Source organism: Clytia hemisphaerica, unplaced genomic scaffold (assembly GCF_902728285.1).
Source record: "Clytia hemisphaerica strain Z4C2 unplaced genomic scaffold, Clytia hemisphaerica genome assembly, whole genome shotgun sequence".
Taxonomy (NCBI): Eukaryota; Metazoa; Cnidaria; class Hydrozoa; order Leptothecata; family Clytiidae; genus Clytia; species Clytia hemisphaerica.
The window spans coordinates 1,413,119-1,440,883 of NW_027103852.1; the positions used below are offsets into that span (position 1 = coordinate 1,413,119).

Consider the following 27,765-nt stretch of genomic DNA (forward strand, 5'->3'; position numbering starts at 1 on the left):
CTCGAAACACTTGCTGCTCAAATCTCAAACAACATCCACAATCTACCAATGGCAATTAGAGGGATACGAGGAGACTTCGAAAGCATCGATCTACTAACTGCCAATCGACTACGTCTTGGTCGAAACAATGATCGAAGTCCTACTGGCTCGTTCAACATCGTCTTCAAGGATCGAATCCGGGATCAGAACAAAGCAATTTTCGACGCCTGGTTAGAAACATGGCTCGTAAAACATGTACCTCAACTCATGTTTACTCCAAAATGGTTCAAATCAAGTCGACTCCAGGGGAATAAAGCGGGTTCGTGGAAGTGCATCTTTGGTCAAAATTTGAAATTATTTTGATAATTCTATCAAAAGTTATTAGGATTTCAATTTTTATGACGTCATTAAAATAGCGCAAAATTGAGGATTTTTGCGAATTACGCAAAATTTCTAAATAAAAAAATATCTGCCTAGACTGAATCTTATTCTACTTAGTTATACGCTCCGTTTGAGCCCAAAATGAGCTTCTAAAAATGATTTGTAACGTTGCAAGCATTTTGACCCCGCCTTAATCCCCTGGAAGAGATATCAAGAAAGGAGACGTTGTGCTCTTCACCAAACACGAATCAAAGTTGTCATCCAGCTATCAATTTGGTATGGTCGATTCAATTGAAACTGGTCGTGATGGTAAAGTTCGAAAGTGTTACATTCGATATCGAAATGCCAATGAAAAGAAGGATCGAGTTACCTTTTGTGCTGTACGAAGTATTGTTGTTATTCATCATGTTGATGAGATTGATTTAATGCAACAGCTTTATTCATTCATAGCTCATTCATTCCACCAACATTGGCTCGATGGCTCCTTATCTGTTACATTTTATATTTCCCCACGGAACTTTTAGCTAAAGATGTCCTTTGTGTCGCTCTTACGATCATTATCTATCAATTGTAGCAATTATCTCGTTTTATATTCTCAAAGTAATTATCTTTTATACGAATCCCTAGACGTTTGTATTTCTTTTGTAGTATAGTCACTAGCTCATTGTTTCTAGTTTTTTCTAATGTCAGAATTTTCACTATATATTTTTTTATCGCTCTGTATGAAGTTAGTTCAACAGTGCGAGTTATGACAAGAAGACAGAATGAACGAGATGAATATTTTTGTCTGAAGTCTATGGCTCACTTTGAATTCAATACTTTACAATAACTCGCAAGAACCACCACTTATATCAAGAAGAAATTTGTTTATTAGTGGAAGTGAAGTCTTCGTACAAAAGACTTTACCAATTTGAGAAGGGGCACTCGTGGAGTCCATATTCCTGATTTCTCTCACGACATTGGAGAGCGGGTGTTCGTCAATTGGCATCCGAGGTGATTGCTGGTCAATTTGAGAAGGGGCGCTCGTGGAGTCCATATTCCTGATTTCTCTCACGACATTGGAGAGCGGGTGTTCGTCAATTGGCATCCGAGGTGATTGTTGGTCAATTTGAGAAGGGGCACTCGTGGAGTCCATATTCCTGATTTCTCTCACGACATTGGAGAGCGGGTGTTCGTCAATTGGCATCCGAGGTGATTGCTGGTCAATTTGAGAAGGGGCACTCGTGGAGTCCATATTCCTGATTTCTCTCACGACATTGGAGAGCGGGTGTTCGTCAATTGGCATCCGAGGTGATTGCTGGTCAATTTGAGAAGGGGCACTCGTGGAGTCCATATTCCTGATTTCTCTCACGACATTGGAGAGCGGGTGTTCGTCAATTGGCATCCGAGATTTACCGCCTAAGGGACATCTTGGTCCAATTCCCTGAGGTGATTGCTGAGAACAACCTGAGAAGAGACGCTCATGGAGTCAAAATCCCTGACAGATTCCAAGATTGGTTACATCACAAAGTTACTTGGTTGGTGAGGTATACCATTTATTTGTTTGTTCATCGTTTGGAATCACATTTGACCGCTTGACTTACAACTGTACCCTCGGACGATCGCTTGTATCGTTATCAGAGTACGATTCCAATCGATATATCGAAACTCATATCGATTTCAATCCTACCAACCTCGTCTTTGTCAATCAATATAGCTCATATAGCTTGGATACCGATCTCTCTCAAAATCCAACTATTGCTCAACGATAGCTTGGATACCGATCTCCCTCAAATCCAACTATCGTTCAAATAGCTTGGATACCGATCACTCTCAATCCAACTATCGTCCAAATAGCTTGGATACCGATCTCTCTCAAATCCAATTATCACTCAAATAGATTGGATACCGATCACTCTCAATCCAACTATCGTTCAAATAGTTTGGATACCGATCACTCTCAATCCAACTATCACTCAAATAGCTCGGATACCGATCTCTCTCAAAATCCAACTATCGTTCAAATAGCTTGGATACCGATCACTCTCAATCCAACTATCGTCCAAATAGCTTGGATACCGATCTCTCTCAAATCCAATTATCACTCAAATAGATTGGATACCGATCACTCTCAATCCAACTATCGTTCAATAGTTTGGATACCGATCACTCTCAATCCAACTATCACTCAAATAGCTCGGATACCGATCTCTCTCAAAATCCAACTATCGTTCAAATAGTTTGGATACCGATCACTCTCAATCCAACTATCACTCAAATAGCTCGGATACCGATCTCTCTCAAAATCCAACTATCGTTCAAATAGCTTGGATACCGATCTCTATCATATTGCTCAAATAGCTTAGATACCGATTTCAACTCAATCCAATATCGCCAAATAGCTTGGATACTGATCACAATCAATCCAACTATCATCACATAGCTTGGATACCGATCTCAATTCAATCCAACTATCATTACATAGCTTGGATACCGATCTTAATTCAATCCAACTATCATCACATAGCTTGGATACCGATCTCAATTCAATCCAACTATCATCACATAGCTTGGATACCGATCTCAATTCAATCCAACTATCATCACATAGCTTGGATACCGATCTCAATTCAATCCAACTATCATCACATAGCTTGGATACCTACCTTATTTCTTGAATACGATTGCTCAGTTCAAGTTTTAGAGCAGATTGAACACCGATCGCTCAATCCACGTCACAAGCAAGACTGGATACCGATTGCTCAATTCACACTCTGCTCCAGAGACCTGGATACCAATCGCACACTCAAGTACACAAATCATAGATCACACCGATCACCACATTCAATCTAGACGAACAAAGTCTAGACATCAAGTCAAGTACCACTATATCTTGACTCCAATAAGCAGCTGGCTAACAAAAATCAGTAACTGCCTTCCATCAATTTAGTCTTGAAGAGACTAGCTTCAAGCCAACACTCAACTTCTTCTCTTCTCCACCCATCTGTCTCGACATAATGCCGGAGGCAAGAGAGATTTCTCAAGCAAAGAGAAAAAGGAACAGCAAGAAGTACATGATCACTAAATTGATGGAAGGCAGTTACTGATTTTTGTTAGCCAGCTGCTTATTGGAGTCAAGATATAGTGGTACTTGACTTGATGTCTAGACTTTGTTCGTCTAGATTGAATGTGGTGATCGGTGTGATCTATGATTTGTGTACTTGAGTTGTGCGATTGGTATCCAGGTCTCTGGGAGCAGAGTGTGAATTGAGCAATCGGTATCCAGTCTTGCTTGTGACGTGGATTGAGCGATCGGTGTTCAATCTGCTCTAAAACTTGAACTGAGCAATCGTATTCAAGAAATAAGGTAGGTATCCAAGCTATGTGATGATAGTTGGATTGAATTGAGATCGGTATCCAAGCTATGTGATGATAGTTGGATTGAATTGAGATCGGTATCCAAACTTTACTTTATCCAAACTTTATAATACAAAGTCTAGACATCAAGTCAAGTACCACTATATCTTGACTCCAATAAGCAGCTGGCTAACAAAAATCAGTAACTGCCTTCCATCAATTTAGTCTTGAAGAGACTAGCTTCAAGCCAACACTCAACTTCTTCTCTTCTCCACCCATCTGTCTCGACATAATGCCGGAGGCAAGAGAGATTTCTCAAGCAAAGAGAAAAAGGAACAGCAAGAAGTACATGATCACTAAAACCATAGAGGAGATCAGTTCACTAATCTTAACCAGAGGTAGTCGAACTAAGGTAAAATACCTTCGAACTGCTCTCGATGACATGCATCATCAAGCTGTTATACTACACGAAGACCTGATGCTACTCCTGGAAAACGATAACCCTGATTACAATGACATCTGGATCGATGATCTCTCCTTGAGAATCAACTCTTGTTGTGGTGACGTTACAACATACCTGAAGGAACGTGAGAACGACACGTTATCCTCGTCTTCATCGGAAAAAGTTAAAGAAAGAGTCCAAATGTGGAGAGAAGAAACCGCAACCCAAATCCAAGAAGAGGAGAAATCCCTGACAGATGACAGACCTCAATCACTGCCTGACGATATTACCGCAGCCTTCTCACAGCTTCATGTCACTGAGAACCTTACTGAAACTACAAACAGACGACACAATGCTGATGTAAAGAAATCATCTGATGTAAAGCACATAGGAAGGAAAAGCAGCAGCCTTTCAGACTTACCACATCTTGCAAATTCACAAGAAACAGCCCCCTTTCTCGACAACTATCCTAAACTGCAAAGGGGAAACCAACCAAACTCAAGTTTACCCAGTCCTCTCCGAAGACCAAATGTTTACGAAGACGGACTAGACCCAACTTCAGAATCAAGACTCTACCTTCAAGAACCAATCCAAACAACAAGAGATCAACTCAAATCTCGATTATCAAGTGGTGAGTTTACCAACCAGGACTTGTACCAAAGTTACGGAAACAGTCGAACACAAAGGCAAGTTACGTTCCAAGAAAATCTGCGAACCGATGCACCACTGAATAGTCCAATCATTGAAGGTGATCCTCTCCACAGTACCTACATCATTCAAGACAAACGTCAGCCAAGTGTCAAAATAAAGTCCACAAGGGAGAGAGATAAAGAAACCGAAAGGGTATCGCCGGAAGACAAAGATGAATCTTCCTCCACACAAGCTGTAGATGCTTGGATAGACGACCTCAATCGATCCACTATTAACATCATCCCAGATGGTAGGATCCATGACGTTCAAATGCAGATGCTCATTCAGCAAAGACTGCCACCCCAAAGACTTCCTACCTTTGATGGGGCCGCCGATAAATGGGTCTTGTTTATCTCAAATTTCTTCGATATGGTCCACAATCAACCGTACTTGGACATCTTTCAAAAAAGAACCTACTTAAACCAACACCTCGTGGGCGAACCAAAGAAGGCAATAGAAGGCTTCGCAAGTGACACCGATGGCTACATCGCTTCACTCAAACGACTTAAATACATGTTTGGTAATCCTTCACTGGTTGCCCAAGCAACAATACGAAAGGTTGTCACTGGTAACCAAATACCCGAACATGATTCAAGGTCTCTAACCCAATTCTACTACGCCCTGTCTACTTGCATTAATACATTAGTGAAAATGAAGTATACGGCTGACATCCACAGCACTGATGTTCTGAGACAAATACTAAAGAGACTTCCCAACCACCTCCTGAGAAAATGGTCTGAGTACTCCTTGATCCTCAGGCGAAAGGCAGAACCAAACCTGATCCATTTGGAGCAGTGGCTACAAGCAAGAGTTATGGCTTCAAAGGACCCAAACCTGCCAACTGATCGAAGTAATCGAAATGGTCCACGTGTTCACAAGTTTGGTCCAACAGACAATACAAGGCACTGTCCATGCTGCAACGGTGATCACTACCTATTCAAGTGTGAAGGCTTCAAAGCAAAACCAGATGACGAAAAACTCAACTTTGTCAAGTCAAAGCGTCTATGTTTCAACTGTCTTGGTCAAGGACACGGTGTCAGTACCTGCAGCTCAAAAAAGACTTGTTTTGCAAAGGGGTGTAAGAAGCATCACCATACTACAATCCACCAGGCAATAGTAAATTTGGAGTCCAAGGCCAAACCCGAATTTTCTAAAGACAAAGATAGAAAGGACGGGCCAAAGTTACCAAGCATCAACATGACCAGAAACGATTACAACGTCTTCCTGAAAGTCGTCCCAGTAACAGTTACAAACCAAGCTGGTCATTCAGTCAATACTTACGCCCTCCTCGATAGTGGGAGCCAGTGTACACTCATAACAAAGAGCCTTTGTCAATCACTCAAGTTGCCAGGAAAGGTAAAGAAAGTTTCCTTTGGTACCATCAAAGACGAGGAGGAAATGCAGGCCAAGATTGTCAACTTAAAGTTATCCTCCACAGATGGAAGCTTCGTCTCTCAAGTGAAGAATGTCTACTCTCTACATGAAGACAATTTCAAGGTTCCAGGACAGACAGTTCCAGTAACAGATGACCCTAAATGGGATTATATTCGAGACATCGATCTTCCTCAAGTAGAATCGAGACAAGTTCAAGTCCTCATTGGTGCCGACGTGCCAGCAGCTCTACTTACCAAAGAAGTTCGAAAGGGAGCGTCTGGTCTACCCTATGCAACCAAGACACCTTTAGGATGGACCCTGTTCGGGTTATACGAAGGAGGTGCGTCAGGATCAATATGGATCAAACACATCAGACCAAGGGTTCACAAAGAGGAGAACAGACTGGACGATCTCGTCAAACAATTCTGGGACACTGAATCCTTTGGAACAGAATTCGACATGCAGGAACCAATGTCAGTGACGGATAAGAAGTTTCTAAAAGTGCTAGAAGATGAAACTACCTTCGAAGACGGCCATTACGTCGTACCCATGTTATGGAAGTCTGATAAGAAACTTCCAGACAGCTCACCAATGGCATCCAGGAGACTATCTTACCTCACCAAACGCTTCCAAAGGGACCAAGATTACTTTACCAAGTACAAAGAAAATGTAGATGGGTACCTTAACCACAACTATGCCCGGAAATTGACAAAGGAAGAATCCAAAGAAAAATTAACCAAATCATGGTACCTTCCCCACCACGGAGTGATAAACGAGAATAAGCCAGGGAAGGTGAGAATGGTCTTCGATGCAGCTTCAAAGACCAAGAATCAAAGCTTGAACTCCAGTCTTAGTACCGGTCCAGACTTGCTGAACAGTCTACTTGGGGTATTATTACGGTTCAGGAAACACAAAATAGCCATCGTCGCCGACATAGAGAAGATGTTCTATCAGGTTCGACTTAAACCTGAGGATACCGACTCATTGAGGTTCCTCTGGCACGATGATCCACATTCAAAGGAAGAGCCAGATCAATACAAGATGCTCGTCCATATCCTTGGAGCCACATGTTCACCGTGCTGTGCTTCATACGCCCTTAGAAGAGCAATAACTGATCAGAAAGGCAACTTCCCCTCAGATGTCATCAACACACTCTTGAGGAACTTCTACGTTGACGATCTCCTCTCATCAGTAACCAACGAAGACAAGGGTAAGGAGCTCATCAAATCATCCGACATACTGATGGGAAATCGAGGATTCAACCTGACGAAATACAACAGCAATTCAAAGGAAGTCCTTCAAGCCGCTCCAGAACACAAACGCGCTTCGAATACCTCAATTGAATTTGAAAACACGATCACTCGAGCTCTAGGTGTCAAGTGGGATTTAAAGGAAGATTGCTTTCTCTACAACGTCAACGTCGATCCGAAACCTACTACCCTCACAAAGAGACTGATCTTGAAAAAAGCATCAACAGTATTTGACCCTCTGGGCTTCCTAGCACCATTCACACTCAAAGCTAAACTGATTCTTCAAGATTTATGGCGTTTGAAAGTCAATTGGGATGAACCACTAGATGTCAAGACGAACGAAGTTTGGTCACAATGGCTAAAGGAGTTGTCACAACTATCAAAATCAATCCGCATCTCCAGAAGTCTGGATCTAATCCCTGAATCATCTCAACTTGTTCAGCTACATGTCTTCTGCGATGCTTCAGAAAGAGCCTTCGCTGCAACTGCCTACATACGAGTCGAAGAATGCGGCGCTGTTCGTGTTCACATCATTATGGCAAAGACCAGAGTTGCACCAATAAAACAAATATCTTTACCACGCCTTGAACTGCAAGGAGCAGTGATGGCGGTGCGAATCAAAGAAACGATCAACAAAGAATTCGACCACGACTTCGAGCAGACCATCTTCTGGACTGACTCGACGCTGAACCTGCAATGCATCAACAATGAGGAGAGAAGGTTCAGAACATTTGTGGCCAACCGTATTTCTGAAATACGAGAGCATTCCGAAGTATCCCAATGGAAGTTTGTTCCCGGAAAGACAAACCCATCAGACTTAGCTACAAGAGAGGAAGGGTTGAAAGCAGTAGAAGACGATGTATGGCTCAACGGTCCAGCGTACCTTAGGCTACCTGAATCGGAATGGCCATCAATCCCGAAGATTCCCCTAGACGAAAACTACATTGAACTTCGAAGGGTAAACGTCACGCAAATGAACGTAACCAAACCTCTTCTACAATACGAGAGATTCTCCTCTTGGCGAAAGATCGTCCGTGTCATTGCATGGATACACATCTTTTTCAAGAATTTCAAGGCAAGTCGAAAATCATCGAGCAAATCCAAGCAACTGACATCCACGCAAAGACTAGAAATCATCTCATCAAGTCCAACTTATCAACCAACTCTACAACAAGAAGAGTCAAGTGAGCACCAGCTTGTCAAACTCATCCAAAACGAATCCTTCCCAGATGTAATGAAGCAAATCCAAGAAGGACGTCAACTGAAAGGTTCTCTAAAGAAACTTGATGTGTTCCTAGATGATCAAGGAGTTATGCGTGTTGGTGGTAGACTAAAGTATGGAGACTTTCCCTATGCATCCAAACATCAAATCGTCCTACCAGCCAAACAACCTGCCGTCATCTTACTGGGCAGAAAGTTTCACAACCAATTCCACCATGTCGGAAAAGAGCACATGTTGTCACTCCTTCGGCAGCGTTACTGGATTATCGGTGGAAGAGCCATGTGTAGACAGATCATACAATCATGCATCACATGTCAAAAGCTAAACGCCAAACCATCATTTACAAAGATGGCGAACTTACCAGAAGACCGAATAACCGTATCAACGCCTACGTTCTATCACACGGGTGTTGATTATTTTGGTCCAATACTCGTCAAGGTACTGCGAAGCCGTGTAAAGCGTTGGGGATGCATATTCACCTGCCTCACAACACGAGCAATTCACTTAGAAGTTGCACCATCCTTAGAATCAGACGACTTCATCAACGTATTGGAACGCTTCATTTGTAGGAGAGGAAGCCCAAAGCTAATTCGTTCCGACTGTGGGACAAACTTTAAAGGAGCAAACAATGAACTCAAGAAGGAACTAGAACGTATGGACTCTGCCAAGATCGACCAAAGTTTGAGACGTCAAAGCATTGAATGGGATTTCAACCCTCCAGAATCCCCACACATGGGTGGGGTATGGGAACGGATGGTTCGAAGTGTAAAGACGTCACTCAATGCGATCATCATGGCCGAATACGTCGTGTTAAACGATTTTACTCTCCTGACAGTCCTCACTGAAGTAGAAGCACTTGTCAACAGCAGACCACTAACGTCAGTCAGTGATGACACGTCTGACCTGGACGCGCTAACTCCAAACCACTTTATCATTGGAAGAGCTTCTACTCTACTTCCAACATGCATCACTTACAATGACAACGTGACTCCAAGAAAGCGCTGGAAACAAGTCCAGTCAATCACTCAACAATTCTGGGATAGATGGAGAAGGGAATACCTTCCAACTCTAACCGCTCGAAACAAGTGGACTCGAGCTTCAAAAAACGTCCAGGTTGGTGACCTGGTCCTGGTACATGACACCCAATCACTCAGCCGCGGCAAATGGCTGCTCGGCCGCATCAATCAAGTGTTTCCTGGTCGGGACAATCGTGTCCGAAAGGTCGAAGTCATCACTCATTCCGGTCGTTACACACGGCCAATCACAATGATTTCACCACTCGAATTGAGCAACTAGGATTGCACCCCACCAGGAGAACCAGCATCCGTATCAATCTGGTAGTCAACACCTTCATTGGTTGGTTGACAATTATATCCAATTTGTTGGTCGTTATCCACTGATTCGATTAGTATTCGTATCCAGCTGTGGTGCTGGTTGGTTCGATTGACGTTCGTTGTGTTAATTGGTAATGATCAATGGGCGTGGCATGTTGGTGTTGGTTGTAAACTTCATTTGAGAGGTTTTCTCAAGGACGGGGGTGTTACATTTTATATTTCCCCACGGAACTTTTAGCTAAAGATGTCCTTTGTGTCGCTCTTACGATCATTATCTATCAATTGTAGCAATTATCTCGTTTTATATTCTCAAAGTAATTATCTTTTATACGAATCCCTAGACGTTTGTATTTCTTTTGTAGTATAGTCACTAGCTCATTGTTTCTAGTTTTTTCTAATGTCAGAATTTTCACTATATATTTTTTTATCGCTCTGTATGAAGTTAGTTCAACAGTGCGAGTTATGACAAGAAGACAGAATGAACGAGATGAATATTTTTGTCTGAAGTCTATGGCTCACTTTGAATTCAATACTTTACATTATCAATCATAGCTTATGAACGCGTACTACTTCGAGAACATCCATTTTTTTTGAAACGTTTGGATGCTTTTAACCTATTGAGTTTTAGGACTAAAAATATTCTTAACATATCCTTGTTATCACCATTATGTGAATATTTTTGCGCTATTTCCTAAGAAATTAGAGTCTATAAATCCTTAGCATGCTCATAAATTGTTCTCAATGTTATTAACATCGAGGCCTTATTTATATTCTTATAAAGTTTGTTTTTTTGGAAAAACGTACAAACCCTATAAAGAGAGTGGGAGGTAATAGTAATCCGAGAATTCCCCATAATGCTTTGTGCGGAAAAAAATTCACCTTGAACTTTTTTCCGCGCAAAACATTGTGGGCAATTCTCGGAGGTCAAATCTGAGTTTTCACGTTAAGGCGATATCGTCTATTACAACAGGACGCTGTGCATGGACTAGGATTTCTGAAGACAAATAATAAATTTAGATGGTCTAAAATAATTTCCTTTTCGCTATTGGTCCCAGGGGTTATTTCATTGTACAACATTTTAGCCATCGAAAGCTTATGGTCTTATGTTCTTTTACAGTTTGTCCTTATAAAAGACGTGTGTCCAAGTTAACAAGCAAAAAATTTGATATCTGAAACAGGTTGCTTTCAGCAGTGTATGTAGAAACTGGAAGTAAATTCTTAGAATATACAAAAATGTGTGTCCAAGTTAACAAGCAAAAAATTTGATATCTGAAACAGGTTGCTTTCAGCAGTGTATGTAGAAACTGGAAGTAAATTCTTAGAACATACAGTACGTGTCAAATACAATATCGTTATAACAACAAGTGTACTAATGTTAATCTTATAGCAATATAAATACAAAATTTCCACATCATAACGTAAATATTTGTTTTAAGCTGTATAAATACAGCGATCAGTGACTAAAAGTTCATGTAAAATAACGAGTCTTGAAAATCTGGCTTGTTTTGACGAAATCTTTTCATTTTGCGAATCAGAGAAAAAGGTTTGAAATTTTTAAATTTTTGTTTTAAATTTAAAGTCGTCATTTATTCCGAGGGGGTAATAGGTTTACAGGATGACGGGAGTGCCATCCGGCTTTCGACACCCAGGTTCTTAGTGGGACAAAAAGGAGGAAAAATTGGAAATTTTATGAATTTTACGAACCTTATTGGGATAAATTTGACCAAATTTACACATCTAATAACTTTATTTCAACTCATATTAATTTTGTTTTAAGAACGTGCAAAACCTTTGCACTTTGCTATATAGGAGTTCACAGATCTCCTACAAAAAGTGCTTAGTTTCAATGGGTAATTAACCTTTTTGTTTCAATTCTTTTTTCTACATTGAACTATAAAATCACTATCACATATGTTATTTTTTTAGAACTGATCAATAAAACATATCACGAGGCCATGAGGTTGTTATCCGTAGCCCTGTTGTTAACAATCGTGGTAATGGAGGTCAACGGAGGATGTTGGGAGGCCTGGAGTCGATGTACTGGATGGAGTAAGCCAGGAACCGGTAGGTGTTACTTCTGTATTTCCTAAGTAAAAACTATTCAAGAACATGTTTCGAACAGATAAAGAACATCTTAAGGCTTTGTAGAACTTCCAATTTCTCAAGAAGATGGACAAAAATGCTCACAAAATGATGAAAGGAAGAACATTTTTAGGCTTAAAATTCAAAAATTCAAGTATTAAATATTTTTGGATATTTTTGTAAAAAAACGTGTATAGATGTTAAGCATCTGTATTTGCGACACATCCTCACACTTATTTCTACTATATGTGTAGATAAGTAAACATACGTACTATATTGGTAGTTTCGGTAAATACTATATCTACCATTGCAGTATGAATAATACTTCTACGGTATTGGAAGAATTTCCAGCTCACTAAAGTAGAGACTTATACGCATGCATGATTTATCGTTCTTTTAACCGCTAGTCGTACAAAAAGTAATGAATATGTTGGGGTGGTAGTCACTGACCAAACTTGGGGTTTCGGACGGCGAAAAATGTCGCCTATTAAAGCATACTTTTAAAACCTCAGTTAATGGGTAGAGAAGCAATGTTGAAATCTGATTTAACACATGATCTTACTGTATACGATATTCAAATTTAAAAAAGTGTCTTTTCCATATCTTCTTTTTTTCAATAAATGTAGAATCAAAATCTGTACACAGTAACTTGAAAAAGACACGTAAGAGGTCGAAATATCGTTTCAAAAAATGTGTTATGTGTTATTTTTCTTTTTTTGAAGGATATCTATGGAAAACCTGCCGTGACCGTTGTCGCATCTGTAGAAATCGACAGGATGGAGCTTGTGTTTCTACAACCAAAGCAGAATGTGGTGCTAAAATGATGTGCAGATGTTCCGGTGGTTATTATCCTTACAAAAGAAGTCTGTGGGAATCGACAACCTGTAGATTGGGATTGTAATACAAAAAAAACACTGAGATGACATGACACTGATTATCGAACGATCTATCTTGTTTTTTAAAACATTTTATGAGTGTTCGTCGTTGACAAGATATATATTATAAACAATTTTAACAATCTTTTTGCTCTTCTTAAACTTTTATCTTTATTTTCCGTTGGAATTGAGTTATAGGCAAAAAATGCAATTTTGATTTGAGCAACAAAAGTTAAAGTTAGAAAAAGTTAGAGGGGGTCCTATTTTCGGTATTTTCAAAGAATGATGACGCCATCAGGTGGCGATGACGTAATCAATGATGCCGAAATTTTAACTAAAGATGGCATGGTTTCATCCATATTTTCCAGTCCCCCTTTAAACAGCAAAAATTACCCCAGTAATTACCCCTTATCCATTTCTCCCCCCTCAATTTGAAAATCCATTTGTTCTGTGCCCTTATTTTCTAATCCTCTCTTAAATATTCTTCTGTTTTTCTAAAGTACCCCTTAGATTCTTTGCTTTCGAGATTGGGTATTGTCTTCAATATTAGATTCGAATCAGATAGATCTGCACTAACACACTTTGTAATGGTGTAATGTAATGGTAAAGCTCCCGAAGATGGCATTCATAGCTTCAAGCATAAGGAAGTTAGGCAAACATCTCATAATTTTGCGTTTGTTTTTGCGCGCGTTTTTCAGTATTTTAGTTCCGCTTAACAGGAGCATTCTTATCTTACGGTCTCTTTATTGTTTTATCATCATCAAAAAGACTTTTCCGGAGTTATTTTGATCTGATTACTCATTTTGAAATCTCAGTTTGTCTTTTTCTTATCCCTGAAGAGTTAATGAATCTAAGGAAACTCCCTTTTCTGGGAAATTCCCTTATTATACCACAAGTAGTTATTAAGTGCTCTTCATAGTTAAAAATATTACTCTACTCAAATAAACGTGTACATTATTAAAATAACATATGAAGAGCAGTATCTTCAGATATACGCTTTTTATAGAAAAAACAGTTAGTCATATGATTCTGGCTGGGCTGCTCTTAATTTGATATGAGTTTTTCAGGCTTAAATGTCAATATTAATGAAAATGGAAACCTGTACTTCTCAGTAATTTCTGAAATCTGAGGCTCAGATTCTTCTTAATTTGTTTTTAGGTTTTGGCCAAATTTCAGCCTCGTATTCTTATGAAATTTTTCTTATAAAAAACGTGTAAGACAATGTGGTACACACAGTAAATTGACTCAAATTTGTAACGATGATGTGATATTGTTCAAAGTTCAAACTGAAAAAGTAAAAAAAACGTATGTTTAAATAATTGAAAAACAATGAAAATATGACAAAGTCTTAATTGACAAATGAATTTGAGGCTAATTGAAAATTAAAATACATGAAAAGAATTTAAGTCTGAGTCAATGAAATTTGTGAAAGAGAATCTAAGTCCAAAGTAAAGTTAAGTAAAAAAAACGATGAGAAAAATGAGTGAAATATTCTAAGTCCTAACTTAACCTAAGACACACCTAAAAAAGCAAAACAAAATGGCTGACACAAACAAAAACAAACATGAACCTACCAGGTGAGCCAAAGTTGAAAGCTGTGTGAAGTGTGTGTGTTGATACTTGAAATTGATTTGAAAAAGTTGTTGAAACTATTTGAAAAGTTTGAAAGTTGAAAAGTTGTTTAATCCTTCCAGTCTGAATGCATAATTCTAATGCACATGAGGTGTGTTTGAAAAAAATGATTTTTTTATAAAGTATATGAAATTAATTAAAAAATACTTCTATTCCCTAGAGGTAATGAAAAAGTGATGTCATGAGACATAATTATTGATAATTGGCCTAATTAAATATATGATAAACTAGTTGAAACAAAAGGATAAGACACATGGGACTGAAAAAAGGAGTGACAAACAAAAGACAAAAACCTGAAAAACACTAAGAAGGAGAGACTGAAAAAAGCACAGAATGAAAAGTAATTTTTTTTTCGATTTTCTAATAAATAAAATATATAGTGAACTGCCATTGCATTACATTCCCAGCCAAAATCAACAAAAATTGCTTTCTCATTTGAAAGATTCATTTAACTTCAATTATTCAATTTGAATTTCATATCGACATTTTTAGCAATATCTCCCAATTCTTTCATGATATCACAATCATCCATAGCCTGGATATCCAGACCGTAAACTTTTTCACCGTCTAGTTTTTTATAATCTTGTCTCAGGTTTACGGTCTGGTTCAAGTAACTCGTCTGCAGGGATATCTGTCCCTGCATATGCGAGTGTCTCTAATTGGTTAGTACGCGCCCAGTCACTGAGCAGAATTTTCGCGGGGTTTTTGATATTTTTCGATGCGCGCGCATAATTTATGGAAAAAGCTGACCTTGCAAAAAAAGATAAACAAATGAAAATGAAAACGCAGGTTCATTTCTAAACAAAATGGCTGATGGAAAGGAGCCTTTATGAATGTGGCTGACGTTTGGATATAGTTTAAAGTAGTTTTGAAAGTTTATTGAGTTTGTAAAAGAGGTTTTATGGTAAGTAATTATGTGTGTCTGCCTGGGTTTCCACATTTTGAGATTCTGTCAACAAGGGTTTACTCACAGACTGTGTCATTCAAAACTGTATCAGACTTTTTAGTTGCACCAGACTCTATAATTTTAGAAACTTTGTATGTTGAGGTTAGAGTGTTTTTTTCTAAAATTTTGAGTCTGGATACCCAGGCTAAATCATCCACAGAGCGAATTAAAATCAGGTTACGTAAACGTGGTTTAGTAGCCATGATTCGAACCAAGCATCATAGATTTTCGAGTTTTGGTCCAGTAATTTCGTTGGATTAGATGAGATTATGAAATCACCTGTTGGACTTCGGTCATTGTTGCGTCCTAGAAGGAGACGATTTGGAGTGAGAAGGTCCATGTTTTCCACATCGATGACATTTCCAATAGCAATGGGTAAATCATTTATGGAGTTTGAAATGATTGCAGTGATTGTCTCCCATTGTAGGATTGATAAACGTTCGTTTTGGATTGTTTTTTCCAAAGATGTGTTGACTTCCTTGATTTTTCGTTCCACTTTTCCATTCATGTTATGTGCGCCTACAGGACACGTTTGGAAGGTGACATGATCTTTGTGAAGTTTGGATTGGATGTCCTTGAAGTTGAATCTCATGTCCTTGGATCCTTTAACAAGTTGAGTTCCTTCATCACAGTAGACTTGGTTTGGAAAACCATATCTTGAAGCAAATCGTGTGAAGGATTGGATAAAAGCAGTGCTTGAGTAATCATCCATAACGTTGATGAAGATTGCTGAGGTAACGCAGCAGCAGTAGACGACAAGCCATACTTTGATTGTTGATCTCTTGTGCAATGGAGAATAGGCTTTGTATGGTACACTGAGATCGAATTGCGTATTGTAGAACGAAGGAGCGATTGTGATGCAAGCTTCTGGTAGAGGTCCCATTGCAGCTTCAATTGTTCGTTTGTTGAGAAATCTGCATCGTTGGCATGACTTTTTGATCAATTTGACTAGTGAGCGTCCTTCAATGATGTAGGTCTTTTTCATGATGTGACGTAATGTTGTTTCGATGCCAGCATGTTGCACGTCTTTGTGGTTCCAGTGGATATCTGATGCAATGCTGAAGGCGACTGGTGAACTCTTGTCGATGACAGGAACGCAGAATGTTGATGAAATGAGGTCCAACATTGCTTCTGTGTATCGACCAACAATTGTGATTGAGTTGCTTGGTAGAATTCGACCATTGTAGAGTAGGATACCATCCTTTGATGTGGTGATTGGTTCAAATTTCTTTGGAGGAAGAAATTGTCGTACTTCATCGGCTGCCTTCTTGAAGTAATAGTGTCCAGCAGCAGATATTTCCTCGTCAGTGAGTTGTGGCACTTCTTTGATGACGATGTTTGGAGTTGATGTTGAGTACTTCTTTGAACGTAGATTTTTGAAATAGCGGATGACGTAAGCCATGATTCTGGTGACTTTGGTGAAGCTTCTGTAGTTTGGATCTAGAAGGTAATTTGAAAACGTATACCTCTTTTCGAATTCTTTCGTTGGGCACTCTGCATGATGGATGTTGATTTGGACTTCTTTCTGCACCTCTTCCATTTCACGTTCAGTTAGTTTGAGCTCCTTGGCTGATTTGATTGGAAATGAGTTTTGGTCGAGATGCATCCAGTCGTGGCCATTTATCCATTTGGAATCTTTGTCGACTTCGTTGAGTTTGGATCCTCTTCGAGTTCCGATGTCTGCTAACATGTTTGATGTGTCGACGTAATGCCATTGATCGTTGGATGTAAAACGTTTGATTTCGACGACTCTGCTTCTGACCCATTTCTTCAGAGGTTTTTCGTCATTGTCAATCCAGTGTAGGACGATTTGGCTGTCAGTTAACTTGATTGATGAGCGGTGCCATTTGGAGATGGACCGTCTTACTATCTCACCGGTGTGACAGTTGATGAGGGCAGCATACAGCTCGGCTCTTGGTTGAGTAAGATCTTTGAGCGTTCTTGTTCGAGCGAATATCAGTTGGGATGAGTATTCTCCATTTTGTCGAAGGAATCTGGCGTATATTGCAACACAGGCCATTGATTGAGTTGATTGTATTGATATCTGTGTTGACGGCGTCTTCAGGAATGATGGCTCGTTTGAATTTAAGTTGACCAATCTCTTTCATCATTTCGAAATTGGATTCCCAAAGAGGTCGAAGGCTGTCTGGAATTTGGTCATCCCAGTCCAGTTGATGATGTAGTAGGTGTTGAAGATCTATCTTCATTGATGCGATCAGTGGTGCAACCTTGCCAGTTAAATCAAAGAGTTCAGCTACCTTGGAAGCACAGTGACGACGAGTGAGACGAGAGGGTATGATGTTTTGTAGATTTAAAGGTTTCTTACCCCGGTTCTTCTTAGCAAAGTTGAGTTCACTGACGTGTAATGATAGCATGTCTTCCTTGACGAACCATTTCATGCCAGCGACAAAGATGGTGCTGTTGTCTTCGCTGAGTGAGCTTGGCGGTTCCTCCCCCGAGAAGGCAACACCTTTGAGTTGAAAACCACCACGATTGAGGACGATTTCCAATTGATCTGATCGAGTGTGGGCCAGTTGACGAGTAGCTTCTCCGGTGAGGCAGTCATCAACATAGACTTCCTTGTGGACGATGTCGTGCACTTCTGGATATTCTGATTGTGAAACTTTTGCAACCTGACGAAGAGCATGCTCAGCTTGATTGCCAGATGATTTTATGCCATAAATTAACGTTTTGATGACTTTCTCCTCTGGTTCCTGTCCTGGTTCGAATGTTGGATGCCAGAGATAGCGTTGATACGTCCAGTGATCTTCATGGAGTCTGATTGTATTGTACATCTTCTTGATGTCAGTAGCAATGGCAACAGGTTGGACAGTCCATCTAAGAAGGATCTCCTGAAGTTTGTTAAGATTATTGGTGCCTTTTGCTAAGATATCATTGAGACTTTCACCGGTGGACGTTGGTTGGGATGCATCAAATACTATCCTACATGGGGTACTGATCGAATTGCCTTTCCAGACTGCTCTCCATGGGATTGTATATTGGACTTGTTCATTTTGAAGATTCGCTTGAATTCTAGGGGATAAGTTTGTGACGTAATCGACATACCCTAATTGATGTAGCTTTCCTTCTGATTCAAGGATGTCTTGCTTGTCTTGGAAGTTCTTTGGATTGTTGAGCTTTTTGATCTGTTGTTGGTACACTTTCATTGCCTTCTCACGGTTGTTGGAGAGACGTTTGGTTGGGTCAGCAGTGAATGGTAGATGAGCTGTTGTGATGCTTTTGTCGAAGTCGATTGTTACCGACTTGTTGATGATTGTTTGTTCGACTTCTTCTCTGATGCTGATGGTTTCGTTTGAGTCGTGCTTGCAGTCTTTGCATTCTCTGCACTTGGGGCATCTGTAGGATATTTCACTGCCAGCTGCTTCTACTTCTTCGAACACTCGCATTGCTGTTGACAGGTGAACTTCAGTGTTGATTGGTTGAGCTGGATGTGTTGGTTTGAATCCAAGAAGAGGTGAATCTGGTCGACTGCGGATTCTGATGAACTGATCTGTGAAGAAGGTTGTCATTGATGATGACAGGAAGTTTTGATGAATGGCTGTGAAGGTTGGGTGAGGTCCACCAACGAGTCCTCGTCCACCAGAAGAATTGAAAAATTTGGATTCGTAGATGGCAAGTCCAGATTCAAGTTGAAATTTCATAATGGGATGAAGTGAAAGATGTTTGACACCGATCATTAGATGAACATCTCCACCGATGGATGGTGCAAGCTTTGGAAGGTTGCCAGATTGATTTGATAAGCTGTACTGATGATTGATATCTCGTTCAACTTGGTCCAATGGATACATCGGAAATGTTTCAGTGATTTTCTCAAGGCAAGCCCCAATGAGTGAGACTTCAGTACCATCGTGGAGTGGAATCTTGACGCGATAGGTGCCAAGTGTTGATTGTGCTTGTGTTTGACCGACACCACCAATGCTGATTGGTTCAGATGATAGTTGTTCTGCAAATGGTCCAAGTAGTTTGATGGCTTCGTGACTAACGACAAAATCACTACATCCATTGTCGAAGAATATGACGAGGTCTTTGCCATTGACGCGAATTTTCTGTAGAAGGTAGATGCCTCTCTCATTGCAATCATTGTTGGAAGCTTTGTAGAGGTGAATTTGACGAGCAAAAGCTGGTAGTTTTGGGCTTTTGATGAAACGATCTACATACCTCTTGAGCAGTTGTTGATTTGATGGTAAGGCTTTGTGATCTTCGCAGAGTAGGACGTGCTTCTTGATTGGATCTTGATGATGTGTGGGATGTGGACAGATGAAATCATGTTGGCATCTTCCATCTTGATGTTTACCTGTCGTTGAGCTGGCTCCTGGGAAGAGACATTGGATACAGAAGCCTTTGTTGTTCAGGATCTTCAGACGTTCGGCTGGAGACTGTGTAGCAAACTCTTTGCAGGTGTAGTATTGCATGATTCTGGTTGATTTCGGACCAGATGTTGATACGTGCTCGTTAAATCCTTCAGGTGCATTGCAGATGGTGCAGACAGGATCTGTTGGTGGAGTTGGAAGGTTCGAGTGATGAGATGATGGGCCACGCTTCCCACCACCTTGACGGTTGTCTTCCTTCTTGGCTGGATCATTCTTGATTGATAGCAATTGTTTCTGTTCGAGGACTTTCCTTTCTTTTGTCAGAAAGTCGATGAATTGATGCCACGTCTGCTTTGGTGTGAGTGTGTCATTGCAGATGCTTGATATGAAACGAGTAGATCTCCCTTCACCAATTAATTGATTGATCTTTCCAAAGGTGTCCCCATAGTATAGGTATTCCTCAATCTGGTGCTTCTCGGCTAATGCTGATACCTCCTTCATGATGTTGATGATTTTGCTCAAGGTGGAAGGTAATTTCTTGGCATCTCTCTTGTGTGTTTCGAGTGAATCGATCTCTTGGACTTTCTTTGATAACATGAGTCGTGGATTGCCAAATGCATCTTTGAGGCGTTGCCAGATTTCAGTTATTGATTCGAGTGATTTGACCATGGTGAGTGCTTGACCTGCCAAATAATTGTTCTTAAGCAGATCTGGTAAGAGGTTAGATGGTGTTTTATCATTGTACATTTTGTCAAAGTTCAATTTGAAGGTGTAGTAATCAATTGGTCCGTCGTAACCAGAAAACTTTTCTAGTTTGATGTTGAGTGATGCTTTGTTGAATTCTGTAAGTTTGTCGAGTTCACGATCTTTGATTTCTTTGACCAAACTGTTGTTGTATTTTTTTTTCAGTTCGTCAAGTTTCGAATAGCTTGCTTTGGTTTTCGTCATGGATGCACGAAGTGTTGCACTTGAAATTGGAGTTTCGAGACATTTTCTGTAGTTGTCCCGAATCTTTTCGTAGGTAGAGTTGATTGATGGAGTTTCGGTTCGCCAGTTGAGAAGTATGTTGGAATCAGCAGTTTCAACATCACGATCGAAAATTGTTCCGATTTCTTTGATGGATTCATTGACACAATCAAGAAGGAAGTTAACAGTTTCCTCCTTTACGGTGGCTGCACTGGCTTGTTGGGTTTGGTTGATAGATTTGTGATGTTGAGTTTGGACCTCATAAACTTTGGTGTTGAAGTCCTTTATTGATTGTACTGCAGTGGTGACTATCTCGTTGAATTCGTCTGGTAAGACTTCTTTTCTGAGTTTGATGGTGAGTTGTAATCGATTCATGTCGAAACGAATTTTTTCGACTTTATCAAAGATAGCAGTGACCTGATCTGGTTCCATGGTTTGAATTGGAGTTTCATTTGTTATATCCGTGACAGCTTGAGACATGAGGACCAGCTCGACGGCATCTTTGCTGGGGTCGGCCATCTCAATTGACTCTGTTGATGAGGTATCGTTGATTGATAGGTTTTGAAGTCTGGATGAAAGGTTCTCTTCAGTGATGGGAACACGTTCACCCGTTGAGTTGAGTTTGCGATAATCGATTCGAGGGAATCTTTGTTGTCTTGACATTGACTAATTTATTGACTAAGTCCACGATTGATGAGGACTGTTGATTGAACTGGTGTTCTGATGTCCACGATTGACGAAGACGGTTGATTGAACTGTTGTTCTGAGATATCCACGATTGACGAGGATGGTCGATTGGATTATTGATAGGATCTTCTGTTTGAATGTGGTACACACAGTAAATTGACTCAAATTTGTAACGATGATGTGATATTGTTCAAAGTTCAAACTGAAAAAGTAAAAAAAACGTATGTTTAAATAATTGAAAAACAATGAAAAAATGACAAAGTCTTAATTGACAAATGAATTTGAGGCTAATTGAAAATTAAAATACATGAAAAGAATTTAAGTCTGAGTCAATGAAATTTGTCCAAAGTAAAGTTAAGTAAAAAAAATGATGAGAAAAATGAGTGAAATATTCTAAGTCCTAACTTAACCTAAGACACACCTAAAAAAGCAAAACAAAATGGCTGACACACACAAAAACAAACATGAACCTACCAGGTGAGCCAAAGTTGAAAGCTGTGTGAAGTGTGTGTGTTGATATTTGAAGTTGATTTGAAAAAGTTGTTGAAATTATTTGAAAAGTTTGAAAGTTGAAAAGTTGTTTAATCCTTCCAGTCTGAATGCATAATTCTAATGCACACGAGGTGTGTTTGAAAAAATGATTTTTTTATAAAGTATATGAAATTAATTAAAAAATACTTCTATTCCCTAGAGGTAATAAAAAAGTGATGTCATGAGACATAATTATTGATAATTGGCCTAATTAAATATATGATAAACTAGTTGAAACAAAAGGATAAGACACATGGGACTGAAAAAAGGAGTGACAAACAAAAGACAAAAACCTGAAAAACACTGAGAAGGAGAGACTGAAAAAAGCACAGAATGAAAAGTAATTTTTTTTTCGATTTTCTAATAAATAAAATATATAGTGAACTGCCATTGCATTACAGACAAGGCACGGATGTCACTCTAAGTAGACTGTAAATCACTCCCTTGACACATTTGAAAGAATTTTATCTCAAGTGAGAGGCTCTTAACAAAAATTACTGTAGGGCTGAGATCATTCCTTTTGAACGCAAATTCAACTCTATGTGTTCGTTTTGCTGCGGTGGTACCTTAAAATAAAAGGGAAGGGAAAAATAAAATAATATTTTGCATTGAGGATTTATTTATTCGATTATTTTTAGTGGGGACAAAATTTGGAGTATAATTTTTCACTGGAGATGATATTTGGGCCATTTTTCCAGTGGGAAGGGGTCCAAGTGGGTCTGTGGTGAGAAGGGGCTGTTTTTATTACGAAAGTTAAAACTTTCGATGTCTATTTTCTTTTCATAGCAGATCAAAACATTCGATTACTACGATATTTTAAAATTTGGTCGGTTAAAAAAGTCTATAGATTATTCTTTCAGCCATATTAAGCTTTTTCTTTGTTTGTATCAGGGAAATACAAAGAGCAGGGTTATGACTTCTCTATGGTAAATGTAACTATAATTGGCTCATGAGTAAGATCATTCATTATTCAGCATTTTTAAGTATTTAGAACTGAACCCAGTTTATTTTTTTACTTTAAAGTCTGAGACTTCGAATCTAAATCTTCAGTTTTCTCTGTTTAAGTGTATGAAGCAATTTGCAGGGCTTTTATGGCATTTAAATTTATATTTTATTATAAAGTGGGCCAGCTTTTGGTATTAAAAAGTGTAGTAGGTATTGCAACTGTGACGTTTATTGCAAAGTATTGTAAGTGTGTTAGAACAGGGGCCAAATAATTATTTCACCCTCTGGCAGGGCGACAGAAAAAGAAAATCTTCGAATTTTCATCCTTAGTTTACAACCTTTAACAGTATCTTAAGTATATTTTAAGTAAAAAAAACTTTGAAAGAGTATGAAAAGAGATTTGGATTCACATGAATTACTCCTCCCCCCCTTAAATTCAAAATTACTTTTTCTTTGGTCCCCTTAAACATAAAGCCCCCTCATTTCTGAAAATTTCAAAAGTTTTCCCCTTAAAATTTTGCCCAAACTTCAAGACCGCCCTTATTTTAAGGGGGGCTGAGCCATAATGCATCTCAGGATTTTACAGCTCTAATAGTTTTGATATAAATTTTAGAGCTTTTTTAAATTTTTCAGAATTTATGATGCAATAAACCAGCCGAGGCTGGAAGGTCAGCCAATAGAGCTTAGCTAGATAGCTTTAATAAGTGGGTTAACAGATGTAAGAGATGTACTGAAACAGAGTAGACTAAAAATGTTGAATAATGTACAAAATGTGAAACATTTGATAACTTGATTTAAAATTATTTAAAACAAGCCTGAGAGCTCCTCCAACCCCCCCCCACGAGAAGCTCAAAGTATACTTCTATTTAGCATTGTAGCACTGTTTCTATGACATCAAACAATTAAGCTATAGTTCATTACTATAAAATAAAAGAGAAACATAGTGTAATTAAACTTTTTGTTAATTTCATTCCAGTCAGTTATGATACATTTTTTCTGTTGGATGTAGACAATATCCATATCTGACCAAGTGTTATCTAGAAATAAATAAGAAAATTGCCAAAACTTCAGAGCCAAAATAAAGATATCCATCGAATATACATAGAAACTGTACTTTTTGTTTTACTTGATAAAACTCCGATAACACTTTAAACTAACAAGCTACAAACTTTAAGTCACAAAGCGCAAACTCCAGAAAAACACAATTTGCATCAAAAACTTTGCAAAACGTAGTTCATATTTATAACATTTCAACAGGAACTGTATTTTAGTAGACTTGGTCAAATTACAGAAACCATTTGTCAGTTGTCTGCAAGGCCAATGAGGTACATAAAAACTGACTGCTATTCAGTCAAAGCCAAAATTTGGCAAGGTCAGAAAAACATAATTTGCATCCAGTCTGCGCGGCTAGTTCGAAACACAGGTCACAGGTCACAGGTCAACGGCTCACAGGTCAACAAAGTGCAGACCGGAAAAAAGATAATAAGATCATAACATATACATAACATAACATCAATACATAACGCATTAAATTACAAAAAAGTAATACATGTTATTCAGATATTATAAAATGACAATTGAATAAAATAACAACCTTAGTGACACTTACTTACAAAAATAATGACAAAATCATAAAATATGATGCCTAACAAGACAAAAACACAAAAAATATTCATAATACAGAATGTGATGTTGATAGTGTGAATGGATATAAAACGGCACCAATCAGAAGCTTCTGAGGTCCCTAAGAAAGTGGTTTTAGAAGGATAAAACTAATTAATCATTCGATTGTTATTTTAATGACTTAATGACAATTTTTGACAAAAATGTTGACAGAATCACAAAATATCATGTCTTACAAGAGAAAAACACCAAAAATATTTAGCATACCAAATGTGATGATAACAATATGGCTGGATATAAAATTACACCAATGAGAAGCTCGTGAGTTCTCTGAGAAGGTAGTTTTAGAGCGATGAGTTTTATTATATGTAACCATCATATAACATTACAAACATTACAATATGTAATATACCTGTTATACGTATAATATGGTTTTAAATTTTCTGGTCTGCGTTATGCACGGCGCAAACTGCGAAAGATCGATAAAAGCACATGGTTAAATTTTGATGTTTGAAATGGTTTTATATGGATGAAATTGCTTGAGAATTATGTTTTTGATAATTCTTTGTGTTTTCCAAACATTTTCCTCTGCAATGACATTGATTAGAGTCAACCAACCATCACTGACCTGTGACCTGTGACCTGTGACCTGCGTTTTGAACTAGCCGCAGTCTGCGTGAATAAATTTTGTAGTTTAGTACCGTCAAGTTACACAACATGCACACAACCATCTTGAAGACTTTGCTGGTCGCAAATGATAATCGAAAGCAAAACTTAAAATTCATAACTATGCAGGGAAGCTCATTTTCCCCCCGTTTTGCTTTAAACTCCCTTTTGATTGGTCTATGAATTTGGTCGCTTTATCGCCTTGGCAGAATAAACACACGACCATAATAAATAAATTCAACAGGGCAGTGGAGTAGCAATTAATTTCAACTGGAAGTCCTCTCTTCTGTGCCAAGCACTAGCAGTGTTTTTTAAACTTTAAAACAATGTTAAATGAAGACCAGATGGATCTGTTTGTTATGACTGTGCAAGTTGTGACAAGAGTGTGCATGTTGTGTAACTTGACGGTATAATTCATTAAATTCTAGAAACCATTTTTCATAACTTTCTGCAGTCCGCTTTCTGCAAGTCTGATAAGAGATACCGTGAGATTGGGTAACTTGCATCAGTGGAGGCTAACATGCATAGCCCTCAAATGAAAGACCTGGCTGGTCATTAAAATACAAAGTTAAATCAAAACAAAAAGGGAATTCAAATTAAAACGCCCCAGGGCACACGTGACCCTGGCTTGTTTGTAACTGATCTGGATTTTGCTGATGACCTCGCACTTGTTGCAGAAAGTATTCAAAATCTCGAAATTCTACTCCATTCTTTAGAAACTGCAGCAAGTCAGGTCAGTCTTTACTGTAACGAGAAAAAAACAGAATATCTTTGCTCCTCTGAAAACTTTCTCCCTTTATTTTCTTTGAAAGGTGTTGACATTAAAAAAGTAATCGATTTCAACTACTTAGGCTCTCTTATCAACAGTTCTGATAGCGACTTTAAAACCAGGAAAGCACTTGCGTGGAAAGCTTGTAATAAGCTCAACAAAATCTGGCAATGTGATCTTGACAATAACCTCAAGCTGAAAATTTTCAAGTGTCTTGTGGAGCCCATTCTTCTTTATGGTTCTGAAACCTGGACCATGACAAAATCTATGGAGAAAAGTCTTGATGGGTGTTATACCAATCTCCTAAAAAGGGTTCAAAATCTTGATTGGAGAGATCATCCCAACCTCGCCCAAATCTACCAAGGTCTCCCTAGAATCTCTTCTGTTCTTTTTTCCAGGAGGCTAACTTTCTCCGGCCATTGTTTCAGAGCAAAATCTGAAATCATTTCAGATATCTTATTGTGGTGCCCTACTGGTCCTAGACGCTCAAGGAAGCAAACTTTCCTCGACAATTTGAGGCGGGAAACAGGGCTCGAGTTAGAAGAACTGAAAACAGTTATGTCAGACCGTGAGCTGTGGAAAGAGAGATACTCGGTATTTCCGACCTAACGGTCGAAGGATGATGATGATGATGCACAGCCATAACAAACAGATCAATTTGGTCTTCATTTAACATTGTTTTAAAGTTTAAAAAACACTGCCAGTGCTTGGCACAGAAGAGAGGATTCCCAGTTGAAATTAATTGCTACACCGCTGCCCTGTTGAATTTATTTATTATGGTTGTGTGTTTATTCCGCCAAGGCTGTAAATCAATCGCCCAAATTCATAGACCAATCAAAAGCGAGTTTAAAGCAAAACGGGGGAAAAATGAGCTTCCCCGCATAGTTATGAATTTTAAGTTTTGCTTTCGATTATCATTTGCGACCAGCAAAGTCTTCAAGATGGTTGTGTGCATGTTGTGTAACTTGACGGTTACTAAACTACAAAATTTATTTACCCAGACTGGAGGGGCCATCCATTAGTACGTACACAGTGAAGGGGGAGAGGGGGTTCAGCAAAAGCGTACATCTATTGTTTAAACAAAGTCATTTCTATTGTTCTCTGCGTACAAGGGGGGAGGGGGTGTCAAATATTTGGAAAATCTTTGCGTACGTACTATATGGACAATGCTAAAGAGAAGTATACTTTGAGCTTCTCGTGGGGGGGGGGGGGGGGGGTGGAGGAGCTCTCAGGCTTGTTTTACTTAATTTTAAATCAAGTTATCAAATGTTTCACATTTTGTACATTATTCAACATATTTAGTTTACTCTGTTTCAGTGCATCTCTTACATCTGTTAACCCACTTATTAAAGCTATCTAGCTAAGCTCTATTGGCTGACCTTCCAGCCTCGGCTGGTTTATTTCTATTAAATTCTAGTCTTGAAATCCTCTGTATTTCAGATCCCTGTCTCAATAAACCGAGTGATGTTTAAAGTTTGTTTAACTTTTTTTGATTCTCTGGGCTCTTTGCAAGGGAGACCTTTTGAAGAGGCTAGAGGGGTATTTTCCCTCCGGGGACGAAATTTTTGCCAAGTTTTCCAGCGTTTTATTCGAACGTTCGAAATTTAAAATTAGAAAGATTCGAAAGTTTGATTTTGAACGCAAGGAATTCGAAACCGGAAGTAAAACGAGTCTAAAATAAAAACTAAAAAATAAAAGTACTCA

General features: G+C 38.9%; 2 protein-coding genes and 1 long non-coding RNA gene across 3 annotated transcripts; 2 read left to right on the forward strand and 1 right to left on the reverse strand.

Annotated features, from left to right (window-relative positions):
• The first annotated feature begins 3,988 nt into the window (after window positions 1–3,988).
• On the forward strand, window positions 3,989–9,970 carry LOC136807869 (uncharacterized). Its single transcript, XM_067064488.1, has one exon. The coding sequence runs from the start codon at window positions 3,989–3,991 to the stop codon at window positions 9,968–9,970; it is 5,982 nt and encodes a 1,993-aa protein (XP_066920589.1).
• Window positions 9,971–11,399: 1,429 nt separating this feature from the next.
• Window positions 11,400–13,108, forward strand: LOC136808016 (uncharacterized). Its single transcript, XR_010846736.1, has 3 exons — window positions 11,400–11,551; window positions 11,935–12,072; window positions 12,813–13,108. It is a non-coding gene; the product is annotated as an uncharacterized lncRNA (long non-coding RNA).
• A 2,607-nt stretch (window positions 13,109–15,715) lies between these two features.
• On the reverse strand, window positions 15,716–17,233 carry LOC136807870 (uncharacterized). The gene has a single exon (XM_067064489.1). It carries the CDS (start codon window positions 17,231–17,233, stop codon window positions 15,716–15,718), a length of 1,518 nt encoding a protein of 505 aa, XP_066920590.1.
• Window positions 17,234–27,765: the final 10,532 nt, after the last annotated feature.